A 26,194-nucleotide genomic window follows, 5' to 3' on the forward strand; every position below is an offset into this window, starting at 1 on the left:
CCCAATGCGGGGCTTGATCTCATGAACCATGCGATCAAGATAACCTGAGCCAAGATCAAGAGCCACCTACTTAACCTACTGAGCCACCAGATGCCCTAATAGTTCTGTGTTTGATGAGGTTAAACACAATTGCTTTCTAAAAATCTATTACATTGTAAAACTTTTTTCTGCTTTTTAAAATAACATTGTTTTAACTTTTTAGTAATTCTTTTCTGTCAAATGTCTAAATGTTCTTAATTATTTCTTGTGTCTTTTTGAGCTGATAGCCTAATCCTAATACATTTTTATAATATATTTTAGAGCTAAGAGTAACTAAGTAGGATGCAAACAGAGAAGAATGCCTAATTAAAATATCCCTCAGTTATTGTGACCTTTCTGAATCCTGTATGGAAGGGTTAGCATTTGTTATCTGAATAAAAATTATGAATTTATTATTTGAAAATCTTTGCATAACTATATTTATAATGTAATATATAAAACTCTAAAATATCAAGATAAGTATCTAATTGCAAACGTTATGATTTCAAAAACATATGGGAAAGGGGCATTAAGGAATCTACTGAAATCATTGCTTCACTATATACTAAATAATTTGGATGTAAATTTTAAAAAATAAAAAATAAAGTTAAATAAAAAAAAGGAATATTCTGGTAACAAATCAGGCAGATGAAGCTGAAATCATAATAGATACCATAAAGAATGGCAAAATTCTGTAGTCTGTTCAATGTGAAATAAACTCAAATGAATAAACAGAAAACAATTAATGGATTGTGAAAAAAATAGAAATGACAATCAAAATGTAAACAGGATTAGTTAATATATCCCTCCTTTTTTTTCCACTTTGTCTTCGGGCAAACAAGTTTAAGAATGATGCACTCCGTGTGGACTGAATCCCACCCATAATGCCCGTTTAATGATTCTTCTTCTTAATTTGGGGAAAATCAGAATCCAATTTACTGCATGTCATCTAGAGATATTTACACAATTTTAGAGGTTGAGTTTTGAGTTCCTGTCTCTATCACCCTTGCACCTAAGTAACAATTGTTTTGTTTTGTTTTTCCCTGTCAGATATAATGCTGCTCTTTTAAATTTCTGAACTGCTAACTTTAGCAGATAAGGAGCCATCTATTGGCTTATTCACCGAAATGCTCATCGTGTTTCTTTGGACATTTCTAAGTGTCTTGTCAGAATTAAAACTTTTGTGTTAAGGTGGAGTTGAAGGAACAGAAACAAGTCGTAGCCTGTTTAGACTATTTCCAGATATCAGACAATATATGAAATGTTCCTTATTTTACATGTTGCCTAGTCATTCCAGGTATTCCTAAACATGCTATAGAAGACAGATGATGTGTTCAAGACAACCTTAACGGTTCTGAGCAATTCTCTTCTTGTTCTCACATTGGTTTTTTTTCCTTAAATAAGGCGATTGAAGAGATGCTGATGTTGTCTGGCTGACATTTGATGGGTTCTCTTGCCTCTGTGTGAGCAGCAGTACTTTAAAGTCATTACCTTACAGACCACAGTTTTCAACACACCAGACTGAAAAAGAAAAAAAAAATTCTGAAATTGGACAATGTTCAAATGATAAAGTAAGATGCTACTTAGCAATTAGGTGAAACTGAGCAATGATTTATGAAGTTTCTTGAATTTATTCAAGTATAAAATATATTTATGTTTAAAAAATGATGTCAAACTAGACGATATTTGAGTTCATCTCTATAACAGAGATTATTTGAAGAAGCAAAGTGTTTTATTAATATCTTCTAAAATACTTAATATTTTATATTTTATTATGATTCTGTTTGGATTCTTCATGAGGAGGAATTTGTTCTTTCAATTATCAACTTTTTATTTGAAAATATATCAATCTCAGTAGCTTTTAATCAATAATAGAAGTCTAAGCAGATAACATATTTTGTTTCAGTAATTTCATGCCACTTTATTTAAGGTTATACAGTAATCTTTCTCAAGGCAAAATTCTTTAGTTTGTGAAGTTCACTGTGTATGCTTTTTGACATTTAGAGAATTTATCTCCATTATGTGAAATATGAGTTGCTCTGTTTATTAGTACTGAAAGAAAAAGAGAATTGAAGTTTGCAAATAGATACAAAGACATCAAAGCTATTTTTGTAAATTATGGGAAAAAATGAGGACAAATAAGGACCTGATCATCTATATTTCAGGAATGTATCCTACTGGCATCTTAGCAGAGGAGAGGTGCTAAGAGGTGGGAAGAAGTCTGATAGAAAGAGCTTTGGTACTAAGTTGTTAAGGACATACGCAGGAGAGATGAGCTTGGCTGAGTAAAGGTTATCCAAAATGTTCCCTCTCATGCATCTGTTATTCTGCATCTCTGCACTTGCTGTGAGTGTTAGCAACTTTGAGCCATAATATCAGGCACTGAAGTTCCGTGGGGAGTGGGAGGAGGAAACTCCTCTGTATGCTCACACTATTTGAAACAAAGCTAAGCAAATGGACAGGTGCCTCATGTAAATCCTGCCAAACCTGCATTAAATGGTGAATCATAATTAATAATGAATGACCTGTTATATCTAATATCACGTGCATAAAAATACCAGAAATTTTAAAACTCAGTGTGTTGTACTGTTTTAAAGAATAAGAAACTGTATATGTTTCATATATAATGTTTATATGAAAGTATACCCATAATGTATATATAAAAGTATATACATTATGTGTATGTATATACATTATGTGTATGTATATACTTTTATATATACATTATGTGTATACTTAATATATATACAGTACTTTAATGTATATGTTAGTCTGGATTTTATTTTTGGATAAATTAATTTTTCTAAAATGTCTTAAACAGCTCCACTACAAATTGTCAAATCATGTGAAAACAGGCTTTCTTGTGAACTTTTAGAAATTAGGAAGAATTCCTAGTTAAGGCAGTGTGACAATTTTTTAATGTTTTGCATAAAGCCATCAAGAATTTTAAACTGAATAGTAATTTTTTATAACATTTGAACTGAACTCCTTACTTGTAATTTATTTATTACTTGTGTCTATTTATTTTAAAATGCTTTAGTAGTGCTACATGTTTTTGTTATTATATTACATGTAATTCTGTTCCTTTGGGTAAGAAAATGACTGAGGGTCAGATTGGATGTACAGAGGAAATCACACTGACTTAAGAATCAGCAGCAGTGGATAATGGGACCTTGTTCTGTCACTCATCAGCTGAGTGATCTTAGATAGACTGTTGATCTCATTTTCTCTATCTGTCCATGAAACATTGATGATGAAGTACCATTGACAGAGTGCCTGCTCTATGCTGGGCAGTGTTATGGCCAGTATTTGCAACAGTGCTGCAAGGAAGGGCATCATTACATCCATTTTATTAAATGAAGAAACTGAAGTTCAGAACGTTCAGCAACTTGCCCAAGATCACACAGCTGATAAGCGGCCAATGATGAGATTCCAAACTGTCTGGATATAAAGCTCATATACGTTATTACATGCATTTAAAATTCTCTGTGGTACTGTTCTTGATGATGGGAGAGTAAGAGGATCCTAAACTTACCTCATCCCAACAGATACATCAGTGGAACTAACTCAGAAAATGAATGGAACACTGGCAAAATAGACTATCCACAGTTAATCACAGGGAGGAGGCCATATTGAAAATGGTAGGAAGGACAGAGTCCTAGTCAACAATGAAACTAACCCAAGAGACTAAGCATAGTGGGGGACACCACAAGAATGGACAAGGAGATGAACAGACCCCACACCAGACACCCTAGACATAAGGGACCTAAACTAGAAAAACAAGTCCCCCAAACATTTGGCTTTGAAAACCAGAGGGGCTTAACTTTGCATGGTTTTACAATCAGTGGGGCTTAACACAGTAACTTTAAAAATCAACTGGAAAAGCTAGAAGGAAATAGGAAACTGAGACCCCACCCTTATAGAGCCAGCATAAAAAACAACCCATCTCAGATACAGCATAGAGGGAGCAGTTTGAAAGTATACAAGAAGAAGATTTATTTATTAGTCTCAAAACATTCACTGGAGGGACAGGGATCTTTCGGAGACTTCTCCAAGAACAAAATGCTGGTGAGTGCCATTATTCCTCCTCCCCAGCCCAGATACAAGGACACCTGCAGGAACCAGTATGAACACTTACCACCTTGCTTGCTAATACAGCATGCCCTGCCCCTGCATTCTCCTGTGGATTTGCCCCATCCAACCTGCACCACTGTCTAGGAGTCCTTCCAAGCAGTGACTGACATGTCTCATTCTGCAAGCATACCTGACAGTGATCAGCATCACTTCAAAGGGTCTCTTACCCAGGGAGAGGGGAAGAAAACCACATACACCAGTTCAACTGCATCCCTAGCAATGGGCTGGGGGCAGACAACTGATTTGATTGCTGGCCCTGCCTCTCAATGAAAGCGTCTCGGAGAACACAGGGAAAGCATCCTACAGTTCCCTGTGAACCCAGTAGTGGACTGAGGGCAGACATATTGCCTAACCCAACTAGGCCAAGATGGCCACAAACTGGCCACTTAATAGTAGAGGGACCAAACTCTACCCACAACAGGCAAAGAGTGCCATTGTAGCTGACAAGGCTGAAGGCAAACATGGTTCAGCATGCAGCACACTTAGGAAACACCCCTGAAGTGCCAGGTTCTGGTGAAGGGGACATTGTGCTACAGGGCACCACAGGATCTCTTCTTCATAAGGCCACTACTCTCAAGTTCAAGAGATGTAGCTGACTTTCCTAATACATAGAAATAAACACAGAGAGTTGGACAAAATGAAGAATCAGAGAAATATGTCCCAAATGACAGAACAGGACAAAATCACAGCAAAAGAGCTAGATGAAATGGAGATATGCAATATGCCTGATAGAAAATTCACAGTAACAGTGATAAAGAAAGATACTTACTGGACTTGAGAAAAGAATGGCGGATCTCAGTAATACATTCAACAATGAGATAGAAAATATAGAAAAGAACCAATCAGATGAAGAACTCAATGATTCAGGGAATTTTGTAGTAGGGAATAAATGAATAACTGTAGGGAATAAGTGTAGTAGACTAGAGGAAGCAGAACAGATCAGCAAACTGGAAGACAGAATAATAGAAAGCATCCAAGCTAAACACCAAAAACAAAACAGAATAATGGCACCCATCAGCATTTTTGTTAAGAGAACTCAGCGACACATCCAGCATAATAATATTCACGTTTTAGGGATCCCAGAAGGAGACGACAGAGAAAAGGAGACAAAAATTTATTTCAAGAAATAATACCTGAAAACTTCCCTAATCTGGGAAAAGAAACAGACATCCAGATCCAGGAGGCATATAGAGCCCCCAACAATACAAAAGCCAAGGAGGTCTACACCAAGACATATAACAATTAAATTGGCAGAAAGTAGTGATACATAGAAAAATTTTAAAAAGCAGCAAGAGAAAAGAAAACAGTTACATACAAGGGAAACTTCATAAGGCTATCAGCTGACTTTTCAGCAGACTTTATAGGCCATAAAGGAATGACATGATATACTCAAAGTGCTGAAACAAAACAAAACAAAACACCCTGCATCCAAGAATACTCTATCCAGCAAGGCTATCATTCAGAATGGAAGGAGAGATAAAGAGTTTTCCAGACAAATATAAGTTAAAGGAGTTCATCACCACTAAACTAGTCTTATAAGAAATGTTAAAGGAAAGAAAAGGACATAATCATGAGTAAGAAAATTAGGAAAGGAAAACATTTCACAAGTGTATGCAAACATAATAAAAGTAGATTAATCATGTATAAAAACCATTATGGAGGTTAAAGCACAAAAGCACTAAAATCAATTATATCTATAAAACTCAGTTCACAAAATGAAAGGATGTAAATTATGACATCATATACATAAAACATGGCAGGGGTAGAAAAAATTTAGTACTTTAAAGTGGATTCAAACTTAAGCAACCATCAGCTTAATTGGAATGTGCTATATGCATAAGTTGTTATATATAAACCTAATGGTATGAATGAAAAACCTGTCAGAGATAAAAATTAAAGAGAAAAGAATCTAAGTGTATCATTGAAGAAAGCTATCAACCACAAAGGAAGAGGGAAAGAGAAGAAATGAACAGAGAATAACTACAAAAACAATCATAAAAAGTAACAAGGTGGCAATGAATACATACCTATCAATAATTACTTTGAATGTAAATAGACTAAGTGCTCCATCCAGAGGACACAGGGTAACTGAATGGATAAAAAAGGAAGGTCCATCTATATACTGCCTAAAAGAGATTATTTTCAAACCTAAAGTCACATGCAAATTGAAAATGAAAGGATGGAAAAACATTTATCATGCAAATAGAAGCAAAAAGAAAGCTGGGGTAGCACTACTTATATTGAGCAAAATAGACTTTAAAAGAAAAGACTATAACAAGAAACAGAAAAGGAGACTACACAATCATAAAGGGGACAATCCAACAAGAAGATACAACAATTGTAAATATTTATCCACCCAACAGGAAAGCACCCAAATACATAAAGCAACTATTAACAGACATAAAGGAAGAAATAAAGAGTAGTACAGAAATAGTAGGGGACTTTCACACCCCACTACATCAATGGATAGACCATCTAGACAGAAAATCAACAAGGAAACAAACAGTGGCTTTGAATGATACATATGGATCTGACAGATTCAGAACATTGCATCCAAAACAATGGAATACATATTATTTTCCAATGTACATGGAACATTCTCCAGAATACATCACTGTTAGGCCACAAAATAAATCTCAAGAAATTCATAACAATTGAGCTCTATCATGCATCTTTTCCAACCACAATGATATGAAACTAGAAATCAATCACAAGAAAAAATCTAAGAAGAACACAAATATATAGAGATTAAATAACATGCTACTAAATAATGAATGGGTCAACCAGGAAATCAGAAAACACATAGAGACAAATGAAAATGAAAACACAATGGTTCAACATCTTTGGGATGCAGCAAAAGCAATTCTAAGAGGGAAGGTTATAGCAATATAGATCTACCTCAAGAAGCACGAAAAAATTTCAAATAAATGACCTAACCTTACACCTAAAGGAGCTATAAAAAGAAATACAAAGCCCAAAGCAAGTAAAAGGAGGGAAATCATTAACTAGAGGAGAAATAAATGAAATAGAAACTAAAAAAGAAGACAACAGATCAATGAAACCAGGACCTGGTTCTTTGAAAAGATCAACAAAATTAATAAATCTTTAGCCAGAGGAAGAAGGAGAAGAGGAAGAATAGGTGGAGGAGGAGATAGAAGATTCAAATAAATAAAATCAGAACTAATAGAGGGGAAATTACAACTGACACCACAATACAAAGAACACCACAAATACAAATATTGTGAAAGTTATATGCCAACAAATTGGACAATCTGAAGGAGATGAATAAATTCCTAGAAACATATAACCTCCCAAAATGAATCAAGAAGAAATAGAAAATTAGAAAACACCAATTACCAGCAATGAAAAAACTCCCAACAAACAAAATTCTAGGACCAGATGGTTTCACAGGTGAATTCTAGCAAGCATTTAAATTTTTTTAATGTTTATTTATTTTTGAGAGAGAGACAGAGAGAGACAGAGCATGAGTGAGGGAGGGGCAGAGAGAGAGGAAGGCACAGAATCCAAAGCAGTCTCCAGGCTCTGAGCTGTCAGCACAGAGCCAATGCAGGGCTTGAACCCACAAACCATGAGATCATGACCTGAGCTGAAGTTGGATGCTTAACCAACTGAGCCATCCAAGCACCCTTCTAGAAAACATTTAAAGAAGAGTTAATATCTATTCTTCTCAAACTATTTATAAAACTAGAAGAGGGAGGAAAGCTTCCAGATTCCTTCAACAAGCCAACATTACCCTGATACCAAAACAAGATAAAGACACTACATACATACATACATACATACATACATACATACATACATACGAGACAGAGAGAGAGAAATACAAAGCAATATCTCTGATGACCATAGGTGCAGAAATCCTCAACAAAATACTAGCAAACTGAATCTAACAATACCTCAAAAAAATCACTCAGCACAATCAAGTAGTATTTATTCTTGGGGTGCAAGAGTGTTTCAGTGTTGGCAAATCAATCAATGTTATGCATCACATTAATAAGAAAGGTGATAAAGACCATATGATCATTTCAGTAGGTGCAGAAAAAGCATTTGACAAAGTACAAAGCATTTGACAAATTTGACAAAGATTCATGTTAAAAAATGTCAACAAAGTAGGTTTAGAGAGAACATACCTCAACATAATAGAGGCCATATATGAAAACCACAGCTAACATCGTACTCAATGCTAAAAAACTGAGAGCTTTTCCTGAGATCAGAAACAAAACAAGGATGTCCACTCTCACCGCTTTTATTCGACTTAGTACTGGAAGTCCTAGCCACAACAAGACAACAAAAAACAATAAAGCACACCCAAATTGGTAAGGAGGAAGTAAAACTTTCACTTTTTTCAGGTGATATGATACTATATGTCAAAAACTCTAAAGACTCCACCAAAATATACTAGAACTGATAAATAAATTCAGTAAAGTCGCAGGATACATAATGAATATATAGAAATCTGTTGCATTTCTATACACTAATAATGAAGTAACATAAAGAAAAATTAAGAAAACAATCCCATTTATAATTGCACCAAAAATAATAAAATAATTAGGAATAAATTTAACCAAGGAGACCTGTACTATAAAAACTAAAACCATTGATTAAAGAAATTGAAGATGAAACATACAAACAGAAAAATACTCCATGCTTATGGATTGGGAGAACCAATATTATGACAATGCCTATATTGGCCATAGAAATCTACAGATTCAATGCAACCCCTATCAAAGTACCAACAGCAGTTTTCACAGAACTAGAACAAATAATCCGAAAATCCAATAGCCAAAGCAATCTTGAAAAAGAGCAAAACTGGAGGAATCACAATCCTGGATTTCAAGATGTACTACAGAGGTATAGTAATCAAAACAGTATGGGAGTGTCACAAAATAGACACACAGATCAACAGAATACAGAGCTCAGAAATAAACCTATGCTTTTAGGATCAATTAATCTATGACAAAGTGGGAAAGAATATACAATAGGAAAAATACATTCTCTTCAATAAACAATGAGAAACTGAGAATGAAGCTGAACTATTTTCTTGCACCGTGCACAAAAATGAACTGAAATGGCTTATAGACCTAAATATGAGACCTGAAAGCATAAAACTAGAAGAAGGCAAAGGCAGTAATCTCTTTGACATGAGCCATAAAAACATTTTTCTAGATATGTCTCCTTTGACAAGGGAAATAAAAACAAAATTAAAATGTTGGGACTGCACCAAAAAAAAAAAAAAAAAAAAAAGCTATTGTAGAGGAAGAGCTATTGTACAGCAGAGGAAGCCATCAACAAAACGAAAAGACAGCCTACTGAATAGGGGAAGATATTTGCAAATGATATATCTGATAATGGGTTAATATCCTAAATATATAAGTAACTTATACAACTCAATACTAAAAAATAAAACCATCCAATTAAAAAATGGGCAGGGGCCTGAATAGGCATTTTTCCAAAGAAGACATACAGGTAGCCAACAGACACATGAAAAGATGCTCAGCATCACTCATCATCAGGGAAATGCAAATCAAAACCACAATGAGATATTACTTTACACCTTTCAGAATAGCTAAAATCAAGACCACAAGAAATGACAGGTGTCAGTGAAGATGTAGAGAAAAAGGAAACTTGCTCACTCTTGGTGTAATGTAAATTGGTGCAACAATTGTGAAAACAGTATGGGAGTTCCTCAAAAAACTAAAAATAGAATCACCACATGATCCAGTAGTTCCACTATTGGGTATTTATCAAAAGAAAATGAAAACATGAATTTGAAAAGATATATGCACCCCAATGTTTCTTGCAGAATTACTTACCATCACCAAGATATAGAATCAACCCAGATGTCCATCAGTAGAGGAATGGATCAAGACGAAGTGGTGTGTATGTGTGTGTATATATATACAACGTACTACTACTCAGGCATAAAAAAGAATGAAATCTTACCATTTCCAGCAACATTGATGGATGTAGAGGGTATAATGCTAAGTGAAGACAGTCAGAGAAAGGCACATAGCATATGATTTCACACACATATGGAATTTAGGAAACAAAACAAAAAAGAGAAAGACAGAAAAACAGACTTTTAAATATAGAAGGAGTGGTTGCCTAAAGGGAGGGAGGTAGGAGGGATGGGTGAAATGGGTGAAGGTGATTAAGGGTATATATATCATGATAAGCACTGAGTAATGTATAGAAGTATTGAATCATTAGATAATATATAACACTATATGTTAATAGTATAATAGTATAATATAGTTAATAGTGCTAATATAACACTATATGTTAATTATGCTTGAATGAAGAATTAAAAATAATTAAAACTCTGTGGATTGTTTTGATTTCACTTTACCAGTCTCTGTCCTGAACATATCCTTTTGCTTTTTTTGTACCTTTTTTATTGCTAATAATTTTTTTGGAAAAAATAATACTGATTTGAACCGACCCCATTTTTGGCAATTGTTCCTTGACAAATTTTTCTAAATCTGAATGGTTTTTCAATATTTAATCACAGATTTTTGTTTAAGTTTATTTATTTATTTTGAGAGAGCACGCAGCACACACGCACACACACATGAGTGGGGAAGGGGCAGAGAGAGAGAGAGAGAGAGAGAGAGAGAGAGAGAGAGAGAGAGAATTCCAAGCAGTCTCCATGTTGTCAGTGAAGAGCTCAATGGAGGGCTCAATCTCATGAACTATGAGATCTTGACCTGAACCAAAAGCAAGAGTCAGGCACTTAACCAACTGAGCCACCCAGGTGCCCCTCATCACAGATTTTCTTAAGAGAAACTAACTGCATATAGTTTGCCAAACTGGATGTAGTCTGTTCTCATTTATTAATATCACTGTAAATAAAATTATTGAAAAACAGTGTCCTCATATCTCTCAATGTCAGGATTCTTTTCAGGACCACTTTTACATCTTGCTTCCAGTTTATTATTGTGTAACTATTTCATCAGGTGTTTATTTGTAATCTCCCAGTCTGTGGATTTCTCTATAGAAATAGAAGAAGTCCGTTCTCCTTGCTATCACAGCTAATTCTTTTGGTAAATAATATAGATTTATAGTCTTGGTTTATCATCCAAACTTATGCCAGTTCTTTCTCTTCAGAATCTAATTCTGTTGCTTTATTGTAGTTTCATTTTGCCTTCTGAGGTACAGCTATGTAAAAATACCTTCCTGCTCAGAGGTTCCTTTTGTAATAGAAAGAAACTTTAATTACTACCAGGCTAAAGAAATCAGCCATAATTCAAAATAGCTGCACTGTTTTAGCAAGATATACATTAATTTCCCCAGTGGCTAAAAATGTTTTAAAAATATAAATGAAGTAGTTAGTCCTTGTAGGATCAAGGAAATAATGACAAAGCATTTTAATTGTTTTTTAAAAAATTCAGACTTCAGCATTCTTGTCGCCTTATTACTTCCAGTGACTTAGCTTCCTTTGGGTGCCTACCTCATGGGCAAATCTTGTGGCGATTGCAATTGTGGTTCATTTTACATCTCTCTACTTTGCATCCAAGGATTATGAAATTTAGAAATTGACTTTGACGTAATTCGATAAGATTGGTATCATACTATGAGCTCCTTTCTTTAGTATATAAGTTTGATATCTGTTACAAACCTTCGTAAGTCAGTTCAGAAAGTTTAAGAAATGGGGCAGGTGGGATGAAGTAGAGTGAAATGGAATCTGTACACCTCTCTTGTAAACTCTGGAATTATATTCATTAGGCATTATAGATCCTAAAGGAGAGACTTAGGCTCAATGATAACTCCCCCAGCTTCATATTCACCTGTAAGTATCATAAAAATACTGTTTGATAATTTTATGCAGGAAGTTGGTACTGAATAAAATCTTTTTAAGTAGATATTAGTTAGGAAGGGCTTCATTTAGGCCCTTTGGTATATTATGATGCCTAATGGTGGAATTTTCTAATAACTTGAAATGACACATTTTAGATTTCTTTTCTTTAATTTTACTTATTAAATTATTAAAATTCATATTACACAGCAATGCATGACTAAATCTGCGAAGAAATTAAAATGTTTTTCAATAAGTTGATCTATACCCAAATCTATCCACTTCTCCAGAAAAAAAAAAAAAACAACATCGTTATCAGCTTGGTATGTATCCTCCAGATCTGTATTTTGTATATTTAAATATATCTGGAAAATATATGGTATTGATTTGTGTGTTAGTGTTTTATATAAATAGTGTATTGTAATTGTTGATCATCTTTCAATAAAGTTTTCTAAGAGTTTTGCAGTTAGCAATTCTGGTGGAAAGGGTTTCATACCACCATTTCTATCTCGGGCACAACTGTGAAGGAGTTGAAATTTTTCTTTGGGCTCTGTTATTCTGCTCATCATCTCTCTTGTCCATCTTCATTTTTCCTTTTTTTTTCTTTTAAGTTTTTCTACTAACTTTAGTTAGTTAACATATGGTGTAATGTTAGTTTCAGGTATAAGATACAGTGATTCAACACTTCCATACATCACCCAGTGTTCTTCATGACAAGTGCACTCCTTAATCCCCATCACCTATTTAACCCATCCCCCCACCCACCTCCTTTCCATAACCACCAGTTTGTTCTCTATAGCTAAGAGTTTGTTTCTTGGTTTGCCTCTTTCTCTTTTTTCCCTTTTTTAATTTTATTTATTAAATTCTACATATGAGTGAAATCATATGGTGTTTGTCTTTCTCTGACTTATTTTGCTTACAAAACACTCTCTAGTTCTATCCATGTCGTTGTAAACGGCAAGATTTCACTCTTTTTAATGGCTGAGTAGTATTCCAGTGTGTGTGTGTGTGTGTGTGTGTGTGTGTGTGTGTGTGTGTGTGTGTATTACATCTTCTTTATCCATTCATTAATCAATGGACATTTAGGCTGTTTCCATAATTTGGCTATTGTAAATAATGCTGCTATAAACACTGAGGTGCGTGTATCCCTTTGAATTAGTGTGTTTTTGTTTTGTTTTATTTTATTTTTGTATTATTTAGTTAAATACCTAGTACTGTGATTGCTGGATCATAGGGTAGTTCTACTTTTAACTTTTTGAGGAAACTCCACACTGTTTTCCAGAGTAACTGCACTGTCTTCATTTTTCAATCCTCCTCTCTCCTTCCTCATCCTATCACTTAGATTCTAAGAAAATATTTCTGTTCTTTGCTTTGAACTTAAGTCAACATATTACTTACAACACTAATATATTAATTCTTGGCACCAGGTATAAAATAAAAGGGTTTGTTCTAGATCGAAGAACTTCCAGTACCAAGACAACGGGGAAATTTTTTAGGGAGCATGAGGTTTCTTTTTTTGTCCCTGAAGACCCACCTATTAGCTACCTATTCATTCTGTGAAGCCATGAAGCCAACTCAGCCCAAGAATATTTTGAAGAGAAAAGTACACATTATGGAGTCCCTGGGGGGCTCAGTCAGTTAAGCTGTCCAACTCTAGACTTCAGCCCAGGTCATGATCTCAAGGTCCTGAGATCAAGCCCCACATCGGGCTCCAGGGTGGGTATGGGGCCTGCTTAGGATTTTGCTCTCCCTTTGCCCCTGCCCTGCGCACACATTCTCTCTCTCTCTCTCTCTCTCTCTCTCTCTCTCTCTCTCTCTCTCTGTCTCTCTGTCTCTGAAAAAAAAAAGGAAGGAAAGAAGGAAAGAGCACATTTTCTTTTTTTATCTTTATCTTTTTTTAAATATATGAAATTTATTGTCAAATTGGTTTCCATACAACACCCAGTGCTCATCCCAAAAGATGCCCTCTTCAATACCCATCACCCACCCTCCCCTCCCTCCCACCCCCCATCAGCCCTCAGTTTGTTCTCAGTTTTTAAGAGTCTCTTATACTTTGGCTCTCTCTAACCTCTCTTTTGGATCACTCTAACCTCTCTTTTGGCTCACTCTAACCTCTCTTTTTTTTTTTTTTTTTTCCTTCCTTTCCCCCATGGGTTCCTATTAAGTTTCTCAGGATCCACATAAGAGTGAAAACATACGGTATTTGTCTTTCTCTGTATGGCTTATTTCACTTAGCATAACACTCCAGTTCCGTCCACATTGCTACAAAGGGCCATATTTCATTCTTTCTCATTGCCACATAGTATTCCATTGTGTATATAAGCCACAATTTCTTTATCCATTCATCAGTTGATGGACATTTAGGCTCTTTCCATAATTTGGCTATTATTGAGAGTGCTGAAAGAGCACATTTTCAATAGGCCTTTCATTTGGTTATGGAACCACTTTTTGGAGTTCCAATTAATAATTTGAAATTATAGCCTCCTCTGCTCAGCCAGGAGCTAGGCAGTGAAGGGCTAAGAAGATTGCTCAACATTACCAAATGAAAAGGAAACAGGTTATTTACTGTAAGAATATATGCACCACTACCACTGCTATGTGGTAATAATGGTTGTAACATAGCTAAGAAACTACTGGCCCTAAAATTAAAAAAAAAAAAAACCAAACTCTTGGGTTCTCGACCCCCACTTTTAGCTTTTCTGGGGCCATTTGGATCCCAAGCATGAAAAAAAAAATTGACTGCTACTTATATCTCTTTCTGTGGATTTCAAATTAATCATCCTGGTGCTGTTTTTTACTTTGAAGAGTGCATACCTACTTACTAAGTATCAGGCATAATAGTAGCCATTATGTATACTTCATAGTTTATTAAACTCAGATTTAATAAGGTTAAGATTAGGATACACATTTTACGGGTGAAGACATTGATGTTCAAGGTTGCCTAACTCCCAGGGATTATTTCATAATTCAAACTGAGATGAAGATAACTCCAATATCTGTCCTTTCCGTTAAGCTTTGCAACTTCTTTTCCTATCCTTTTTTTTTAAAAAAAAATATTGCATTGATTGTTTTATAAGCAGTCTTGTATAATGTTTTGGACTCTCGCTCTTAGTGTCATCTTTTTGTAAAGTTTAAAAAATAGTACTCATAATTAGGTATTTATGTAATTTGCAATCTTAGAAATTCTACCAGCCAAAACCCACTTAGAGGCTTGCTGATAGAAATTTTCTTTTCACTTAAAAGCATCTGGTAGCTAAAATAAAGACCAATAGTGAGAAGCCACTTGAATAATCAAGTCTGTTCACTGTCTAAACTTGTTTCTCCATTGCAAATTCTTAGATTAATAAAAGCCTTGAGTTCTTTGAGGGATTACATAAAGTATTCCTCTGTGTCTAACAATGTTCTAGCAGCAGTGTTTTGAAGACATATTATAATTTCCTGTTTCTGGCTGTCATTTATCTGACATTGTTTTAATGTAATGGACTCTTGTGGCTTGGGTTTTCAGCTTCTTTTTGTTGTTGCAAAATCTGTTGCTACTACTTCAAATTATTTTCCTGTGAAGATACTATGTTTGCACCACGTATAATTTTTTATATATTTCACGTTGTATTTAGTGATTGATGTTTCAGAAATACAAGCAAGATATTTTGTGTCTGTGTATTTCTTGGATTGAAAGCATCTTCTAGTGTTCTCAGCTGCTCAGTTTGCTCATGGATTAAAATTTTAGGGGACAAAATTCCATAAAGCCACTGGAAATATCATTAAATCCACCACCACCTTTATAGTCAGTCTTTTCGCATGTTTCAGTTAAGGTCTCTTGTCTGAAATACTAGCCATTTTTCATTCACTGGTTGAGGCATTGTCACAATAGGTAAGCTCTTCCATTGCTAGGAATGTAAATTAACAATGCCTTTTTCTTTTTTCTTTCTTTCTTTCTTTCTTTCTTTCTTTCTTTCTTTCTTTCTTTCTTTTTTAGAGCATCAGGGCATCGGGCCTTATTCTGTTGGAAACAATTCTTTTTGGGTCTCTGCTTCTATATTTTCCGGTAAGTAACATAATTGTATTTTAAAAATAGCCATTTATTTTATTTTGCTCAGGCAGTAATATAAATATAAATGAGTAGTGTATTATATATGTAAATAGTTACATATATCATGTATGCATACATATATATCATATATATCATATGTATATATATGATATATATGATATATATAACTGTTAACACATATATTACTAGTTTATAATTCTTTATATGCACACTTGTTTATATACACACATACATATATATAAATACATATATATGTATATATGATATATATAACTATTCACATATATATAATATATGATATATATAACTGTTCACATATATAATGTTACTTTCTTATATATATGTTTATGTACACATATCTTTATATTTATATAATAAATAAAGTGTAAAGTGGAGCTAATCATACTTTTGTTCTGAAATTTGTGAGTATGGGGTTAACTGCTTAAGTGAGCTAACTTGTCAAGGTATGATTGGTATGTATGCTTACCATAAACATATAAATATTGGTTTTCTTCTTCTTCCCCCTCTACTTGAATCAAACCATGAGACATACCAAAAACTTCATGCTGAAAAATTCTAAATGGTTACATAGAAAAATAAACAACATGAATGTATGTGTGGTATTGGTGGCATAGGTAATCCTAGTAGACTCTTCCTATCACACTAGTAACCTGTCTGTAACCAGAAGGTAAGTACCGATTTTACTAATTCAGTTCAACCAACTTGTATTCAGCAGTTACTACATGTCAAGTGCTATGCTAATCGGGGAATATTTTGTGAGTGACAAAAATTTGATTTCTTCTCTCAGGAAGCTTACAATGTATAGAATGAGATGAGTAAGTATAGACAATTATAATTGAAAAAAAACCTAAGGTGCTGTGGAGACACTTGGAAGAGACAACTACCCAGGTCTAGGGAATAAAATATCACTTGACTGAGATCTGAAAGATCAGTAGAAGTTAGAGAAGGAAAAGGTAGGGCTTCCATGGCCTCATGTTCTTTTTGGTTTTCCTCTTACCTTACTAACTGCTCCATTTCAGCCTAATTTGCTAATTCTTAATCTTCTTTCCTACCTCTTGATACTTGAGTGCCTCAGAGTTCAGTCCTTGTAGAGCTTTTCATAGTCTACATGCTCCCTTGGTGATCTCATCTAGCCTCAAAGCATTTAAAAATACTATTGATATACAATGACTCTCAAGTTTATATCTCTAGCTTAAACCTTCCCCTGAGCTCCAAACTCATATTCAACTGCTTACTCGGCAATACATTTGAGGGTCTACCAGAATTCCCTATCATGCTCTGAACTGAGATACTTGATCTCTCTCACCCCCAAAGGCAGTCTCCCTATCTCCATTGATGACAACTCTCTCCCTCTCATTACTCAGGCTAAAAGTTTGGAGTCATTCTTGACAACTTTATTTTTCTTACATCCATCAGAAATCCTTCAAAACATACCAAGAACCCAGCCACTCCCCCGTCTCGGTCACTGCTGCCATCCTGGTGTCTAAACCACTATCAGTCTCTTCCAGATTTTTGTTATAGTCTCTCCCTGGTCTCTGTGAGTCCCCATTTTACTTAAAGTAGAAGCCAAAATCCTTGGAATGGGCAACAAATTATAACATTGCCTGCTCCATTATCCCATTTTTTTTTTATCCTCTGTCTTCACTCAGTGTTTATAAGGGTTCTTAATCTATTCAGGTTTTCTACTTCTTGAATTATATTTCCTCTTAAGATAGAATTTATTTGGGTATAATCATTTTAATTCTTCCATGAAATCATCTCTTTTACTGAAGTTGTCTGATTTACTAGCATGGAGTTATGCACAGTAATTAATAGAAGCGATATAATATAAAGAGTCGTTATCATGCCTGGGACTCTAAATGGCAAGTTGTACATGGTAACATTTTGTCTTCCCTGTAGAACTACCAGAAAGATGTTTAACCAAAGTTATAGAATCACCCAATTAGGACTAAAAGGCTGAAATGACTTCACTAATCTGAATAAAAATTATCTGAATATCTGCAGCTGCAATCACCATCATCTTTTTCCTAAACCTCTGCTATTTTAAAATACATTTTCTATCCAGTAGCCAGAGGAATATTTTAAAATATAACATCTAATTTTTCACTACTTTGATAGCTAGCTTCCCACTGTTCTTACAATAAAGACCAAAACCCTTGATACGGTTTATGATGTGTATAGTGTGGTGCTTGCCCACCTCCTCAGCCTCATCCAATACCATTTATCTTCTCACTTTCTGCACCCAGCTCCTCTGACCTTCTTTCAGTTTATAAATGATACATAATCTCTCTCATGGTAAGTATAATAATAGCTACCCCAAAATGGTCACCATCCTGAACCTATAAATATGTTACTTTATGTGGAAAATGGGAATTTGCAGATGTGGTTAAATAAAGGACTAAATAAAGATAAGGAGATTATCCTGGATTATCTAGATGGGCCCAAGGGTCCTCAAGGATAATGAGAAGCAGAAGAGAGAGAACCAAGATGGTATCATGAAAAATGATTGGACTGGCTATTGCTGCCTTTGAAGATGGATAAAAGAAGCCACAAGCCAAGGGATGCAGACAGCCTCTAGAAGCTGGAAAAGGCAAGGAAATAGATCCTTCCCTAGAGCCTCTTGAAGAATACCTTGATTTTATCCCTGTAAGATCCATTTTGGACTTCTGGCCTCCAGACCTGTAAGATAATGAATCTGTAGTGCTTTGGCAGGGGGGAGTTTAAATGTTTGTTTATTTTTGAGAGAGAGAAAAAGATAGAGTGAGCAGCGAGGGACAGAGAGTGGGAGACAGAGGATCTGAAGCAGGATCCAGAGAAGAGAAGAGAGCCGGATGTGTGATATTGGGCTTAAATTCACAAACTGCAAGATCATGACCGGAGCGAAAGTCAGCCACTTAAGCGACGGAGCCACCCAGATGCCCCAAATCTGTATTGTTTTAAGCCACTGAGTTTGTGGTAATATGTTATAGCAGCAATAAGAAACTAATATGCCTCTTGTCCTAGGATGTTTTTCCTTCAATTTTGAAGAGTCCTCTCTTCCTTCCCCTACCTCCATCTCACCACTTCTTCTGCCTAATTAACAACTAGTCATTCTTCAGATTTCTGCTTCTTACTTTTTTTAGGAAAGCTTTTCTTGGCCCCCCAATCGGAGTCAAATTCCTTACAATAATTTCTCATGAAATCCCACTGTCTTTCTTGACAACCCCCGTTTCAGTTTGTAAGTGTACATTCACAAGTGCAATTAATCGAATAATGTCATTTTCCTGTGCAAACTCTAGTTCTTTGAGAACAAGGAGATGCTCCATTTATTTTCCTCACAGCCCAGAACCTGTCACCATATCTGAAGCACAGTATATATGCAATGAATGAATGAAAAAGATTATACTTGGATGGATTTAGAACTGTACCCTAAACTAGTGGCTATTATCCTACTGAAGTAACTTCCAAATAGAATCTGCTTGATTGTGGAGGACTAAGAATGATAATCCTTATTAATATTACTTTAGTGCTAACAGTCAGTTAAAAAACTTTTTAGGGATACCTGGGTGGCTCAGTCACTTAAGCATCCAATCCTTGATTTCAGCTGAGGTCATGATCTCAGGGTCACGGGATTGTGCCCCATGTTGGGCTTTGTGCTCAGGAGCCTGCTTAAGACTCTCTCTCTCCTTCTCCCTCTGCCCCTCCTCCCAGTCACTCACACATGTGTGCGTGCTCGCTCGCTCTCTCAAAAACAAAAACCAAAAACCAAAAGCATTCTTTAATGTTATTTTGAGATGTTAGCACAATTTGGCTTTATTTTTATTTATAAGGTTCATATTTATTCAAATGAAGTGGTTGTATTACTGAGCATAGGCCTGAAATCTATAAAGGAATTTTAAAGCCTCTTCAATGAATGAAGTACCTTATTAAGCAAGGACATTTGAAAGAATAGTAAATTTTAGGCTAATAAATGTTCAAAGGAGTTATTAAAGACCCTTTCATTGACTGGGATACAATTTTGAAAGACATCTGATGGACCCATACCTATTGATGATTATCAGATACAGAGAAAAAGAAGGGAGAAGAATGGACATTTATAAGGAAATATAGGGGTGCCTGGGTGGCTCAGTTGGTTGAGCATCATCAGACTTCAGCTCAGGTCATGTCTCACAGTTCCTGAGTTCGAGGCCCACCTCAGGCTCTCTGCTCTCAATGCGGAGCCATTTTGGATCCTCTGTCCCTCTCTCTCACTGTCCCTCCCCTGCTTGCACACATGACCTCTCTCTCTCTCTCTCTCAAAAATAAACATTTTTAACAAGGGAATATAATGATAGCATTTCTGCTTGATAATTTTAATATGCCTGGGACAGAATAACAGAAAAGAAGACTTACCAAACAAATAGTGTCCAACAGAAACATTACAATACCTCATCGTATTGACTTCGTGCTTAATTAGCTATCTATTTCATCTTCTATAACATGTATTTTTCTGTAAGCTCCCCAGTTTACATTGGGAGATATTAATGTATAGTTCCCAAGTTTATACTGTGTGCCTTGGTTTCAAATAAGTTAGTGTTCATGCTCTGAAGACAGAATGGGTCAAGTTACTTAATGAACGTTTGGATAGAACATAAGACACAGGGAAAAAAAGGAGATTAAAATATACTATTGATTGAGTCTAGAAAGGAAAGTAATTTTGTTTTAGGTGAAACAATTGGAGAGATGATGTATCGGAAATTGATAGTAAAGGTGTTTTGGTTTTTATTTTCCTACATGGGGTGTGTATATGTGCATGGATGCACATGCATAAATCATTCTTGACAAGAGAAGTAACTTGCTTATTGGGCCAGGGCTCATTGACTTCTCTGGGTTTTACAGAAATGAAGTTTATAACTTCTGGCTAGACTTTTTGATTCAGTAAATCTAGTATAGCCCAAAGGTCTAATCATTTGATGATATAAATATGACCTATACTTTTCCTATTTGTTAAATATCTTACCTACTTTCTCTGTTCCTGGTGTGGTCTCTACCAGAATTGCTCGTGAAAGTTTTGAAGGGAGTTATAGTTTATTGTTCTTTTTTTTTTAAGTGTGCTTGAATAAAGGAGAGTTGTTTTCAGCAATGGGTAACTCCATGGAAGGAGGCTTTGGGTGTTCACTGCTCTGCCGAGTTGTTATGCAATGAGCCTTTTCTTCTTTTTATGCTGCATATTGTTGTTCAGATTTGCAAGAATTAAGGTTATTTTTGCCTTTTCTAAGCAATCTTAGACTACAGACGATTTCATAACAATGCTTATATTGGGAAGTCCAAATTAGAGATTATCATCACTGTGCAGATGAGGACAAACCAAAATCTGACTAAATTTAGCACTGTTATAATTGGATAGCAGAGAGCGAAAGCATTTAAAACATTTTCTTACAGATTCTCAAAAGAGACTCATGATTTGAAGTCCATATATTTGTGAACAAATGATTAGTCTTCATAATCACCTAAAAACCCCAATACAATTTCTAGAGGAAAGAAAAAAAAAAGAACTTTTAAAAATCAACTAAAGTATATTTAACCTATTAAATTACATAAAAATGACATTTTACCAATTGGTAAAACATAATAAGTGATATGGAGTCTAGAAGTTCATTTTTGACTTGAGTCAACCAACAGTTTCAGCTAATAAGGTGAATTTTTTCTGGTAACCTTGAATAGCTATTTGGTTGGCTGATGTGCCTTTTTATAAAGAACACTCATACTTGTATAAATAAATACTAATTTTCACGTTGTTTCCCTACCCCACCCCAGGCCCTATGATAAAGAGCTAAGAAATATTAGGAAAGGAAGAAATATCAGATACAACTTAGTCTTTATTCAACCTATATTTTGCAAATGAAAGGACAGGCTGAGAGAAACTATAACTTATCCAACTAAGTAGTGAGAGAGCCCAGAATAGAATCTAGTCTCCTGACTCCTTTCACTCTGTGACGCTACCTGTGGTAGCGGGTGTGAATATGTGGTTGAGATCACATTAGACCAGGTAATCAAGGACACCCATGTTCTACCTTCTGATCAGTCACCTTTCCATATTAGGTCTCCAAGGAAATAAAAGGCAAGAAGATAAAACAGGGAACCAATTTAAAATAGCTTAAGTTCTGGCTGTAAGAACCCATGTAAAACTCCTGTGAGCTTGGATGGACCATGTTATTGAACCATATGAACTTTCTGATTCTGAGACATTTGACTTACAAAAATGGCTACTTTATATTTAACCTGGTAAATAACCCTATAGACCATGTCAGTTTGGTTTCAGTGGCACAGAACCTAAGAGGGTTCAAAGATTGCTTTTTTAATTGATCACCCCAAAGACTAAAACTAAAACTCAGATTTTGTTTTCCTTCTAGTATAAAGTACACACAACATTCAAAAGCAGAGGGAAAACAAGACAGTATTGCTCTGAGCATAGAGCTTCAAAGGAGGGAAATAAAGGAGAGACAGTTGAAATCAGGAAGGGAGAGTGAGAATGTGATCATGAGAACATATAGCTAGAGCAGCTGAGCATATTGTTGTTGTTAGTATTATTATTATTTCCGTTATTATTTATTTTAAAGCTCAAATTAACCTAAATAAGGCCAGTGAGAGCCCCTTGAAGCTGGCTCCTGCATTCTTTCCATATTACCTAATTATTCTGAGCCCTTTCCTCCATTATAGTGCAACAGAAAGTACTTTCCCTAGCCCAGCCCTGGAATCAGCCTTTTCACCAAGGAGCCCTGGTTGTTTTTAGGGAGAAATGTTCGCAATTCAGTACTGAGACAGATTCAGTTCCATTGTGACAAACATAGGGTACCAAGTTCCCAATTTTACAGCTAGGCCAGTGTTTCTCAACCCTCAGTTATCTAGAGGCTTTTGTAAGGAGATTTCTCCTCAGCTCAAAAATTCCATCTTTAAAACACAGTTTTTTAAGCTTATGTAGGCTGCATCTTACTTGCTGTCATTTAGATCCATTTGGATGGATACCAGAGCAAAAGGGAAAAAGTAAATTGGAAAGAAAGTTAAATATTCATGAGCATAGCAGTACTATCAAGAAAACAGTAGTATGGGGATAGTTGTTTCATGCCAAGGTAGCTTGAAGAGTATGGGAATAGAAGACTCTTTTTTATTTATTTATTTATTTATCTTGAGAGAGAGAGAGAGTGTGTGTGCACAGACCTGAGCTGAAATCAAGAGTCTGACACTTAACTAACTGAGCCACTTCTTCGGGGAATAGAAGATTCTTAATCCCAAACTACTAGTAAATTCCAGGAATATTGGTTAAAAATGTGGATATTAAAAGACAAAAACTAGACCACCTCCTTCAAGGGAGCTGGAAGAGTTTGACACTAAGACACTTTGTTCTCTCTTTTTCTTAAGTTTATTTATTTATTTTGAGAGAGACAGAGGGAGCTGGGGAGGGGCAGAGAGAGGGAGAGAGAGAATCCCAAGCATGCTTTGCACTGACAGCACAGAACTCACTGTGGGGCTCGAACTTACGAACCTATGAGATCATGACCTGAGCAGAGATCAAGAGTCCAACACTTAACCGACTGAGCCACCCAGGCACCCATTTTGTTTTCTTTTATAGGATAGGTTAGAGGAATCGAAGACATGGTTATAAATGTCTTGGAATTCTGTGTGGTTCCATTTATCCACTTGTTCCTGTACACTTCCCTCAGCCTACCAGAGAGAAGACTGATAGTTGGTAGGTGTGGTCATCTACTTAACAACAGTCGGTAATTAATAATCTTCCTTTAGCTGAAAGAGTTTTAATAAACTGAGAGCCTTAAATCATTTAGAATTGGACCCCTGGCTTTAGTTTGTCAGTGAAAAAGCAACAGTGTTTAAATTTTTGCTAAAATAAATACCAATTAGACTGTATTCTTCTTAAAAAATACTCTGTTGTTTTCGTGAAATATACTACCATTGTTTGCAAACTAAACACAAAGAAAAAGTCACAACCAAACACAACCAAAGTTCATTACCATTCAGAAATAATCACAATGTACATTTGATCATTTAAGACATCTGTGTGTACACATTTATACATCGAAATAGAAAATGGGTGAATGGTGGAAATCAGGATACACATATATGACATTTTTAATAGAAACTTAGTTGTAATCTTTATTGTTTTAACCCAAAAACTGAAGTGAAACTAAAGATATTACTGGGCTTTAGATAAATGAATCTTCACAGCAAACATTATTAGTCCTAATAGGTTTCTAAAGTTAAAAAAGACTACAAAATGTTTTAAAAGTTGGGTTAATTCTTTTTCACTTATCTATATGTTTCAACTTTAAATAGTATCACTTGACTTAAGCTGGGACAGCTAAGAAATCAAATTTAAATACAGTTCCTTTTGCCTCTTCCTTCCACTTTTTGATTTTTGTTAGTTAATAATCTTTGAATTGTTAGCATTTATAACATGCATATAATATGCAGTTTTAAAACTATTATCCACATACTTGTTTGGTCTTAGGTCTTTATTAAATAGATTTAATATTTTCCACTAATGTTTGTAACCTGGCTTTTCATTACTCAGTTCTTTATTTTAATTTGTCCCTTGGTTTTCATTAATAGGTTTTTCATGAAGGAAAAGCTCTATAGTTCTTGAATTTTTATATGCTTGAGAATCTCTACCTAGTGTCCTTATACATGAAGAATAACTTGCTTGAGTATAAAAATTTCAAGACACACTTTGTATCGCTCAGAACTTTACATCCATCATCTGAATATTTACAGCTCTTGAAATAGCCTGATTTCTCCCTCCTGTGGATGACTTAATATTTCTGCCTACATGCCAATAAGTCATTCTTCAGTTTTGCAATTAAATAAACTAGAAATTGCCTTGAAATTTATCATTCTGTGTTATTTTTTGTTTCTTGGATCATAGTGTTTCTTTTCAATATATAGATGTAAGACCTCTTCTATTCCTGGAATTTAAATATATATACATTTAACTTGTTCCTTCTTCAGGAACAGGAATTATGTATACGTTGGATTTTCTTTTCCTTTGGTATCTATAAATGTTTCTAGTCACCTGTATATCTTTGCTCTTTCTATTTTGCCCTGTGTGTTTGTTTTTTTTTTATGTCCATTTAATTCTGAGAGAGAGAGAGACAGACAGAGCATGATCAGGGGAGGGGCAGAGAGAGAGAGACAGAGAGACAGAGGCAGAGGCAGAATCTAAAGCAGGTTCTAGGCTTCGAGCTGTCAGCACAGAGACTGACACAGGGCTCGAACCCACGAACCCTGAGAGCATGACCTGAGCTGAAGTCTGACACTTAACCAACCGAGCCACCCTCAAACGCCCCTGCTTTGTGTATTTCCATCAAGCCTTTATTCTGTGACCTTTATGCTATTCTCAGGTGTGTTTATTCTGCTTGAGTGGATTCTAATATTCTTTTAACCTCTCCACTGTTATTTTCATTTTCACTTTCTCACTTCTTCTCCAGCTTTCTTGGAGCAATTGTATTGCTTTCTCTGTTTTTCTTATCTCTACTTTGATTCTATTGTCTTTTTCTTTAAGATTCTTTATCAGAAGGAACATATTTTTTGGAATTTCTCTGAAGCTGTGAGAATTAATTTGAACTTGTGCCAATATTCTTGGGTAACGTCACTTTTGTTGTCCATTCTTCATATGCCTTTTTCTCCGTTATTTAAACAAAGAGTATGTATGTGCTGGTTCCTTTCTGATTTTGTGTGTGTGTGCGCGTGTGGTACTTCTTTTTTATTGTGGTAAAATATACATAAATATAAACTTACCATTTTAATCATTTTTTTTCAATATATGAAATTTATTGTCAAATTGGTTTCCATACAACACCCAGTGCTCATCCCAAAAGGTGCCCTCCTCAATATCCATCACCCACCCTCCCCTCCCTCCCACCCCCCATCAATCCTCAGTTTGTTCTCAGTTTTTAATAGTCTCTTATGCTTTGGCTCTCTCCCACTCTAACCTCTTTTTTTTTTTTTTCCTTCCCCTCCCCCATGGGTTTCTGTTAAGTTTCTCAGGATCCACATAAGAGTGAAACCATATGGTATCTGTCTTTCTCTGTATGGCTTATTTCACTTAGCATCACACTCTCCAGTTCCATCCACGTTGCTACAAAGGGCCATATTTCGTTCTTTCTCATTGCCATGTAGTACTC

At 35.3% G+C, this 26,194-nt stretch overlaps 1 protein-coding gene across 1 annotated transcript in view; it reads left to right on the plus strand.

The window, feature by feature from the left end:
* Positions 1–26,194, plus strand: part of GPR158 (G protein-coupled receptor 158) — a 420,275-nt gene that overhangs the window by 268,794 nt on the left and 125,287 nt on the right. Inside the window, exon 5 of the mRNA XM_042991251.1 lies at positions 15,945–16,013. Within this exon, the coding sequence (XP_042847185.1) occupies positions 15,945–16,013 (69 nt within the window). The remainder of the gene's footprint in view (positions 1–15,944; positions 16,014–26,194) is intronic.

The sequence above is a fragment of the Panthera tigris genome, chromosome B4 (genome assembly GCF_018350195.1).
Source record: "Panthera tigris isolate Pti1 chromosome B4, P.tigris_Pti1_mat1.1, whole genome shotgun sequence".
NCBI classification, from domain to species: Eukaryota; Metazoa; Chordata; class Mammalia; order Carnivora; family Felidae; genus Panthera; species Panthera tigris.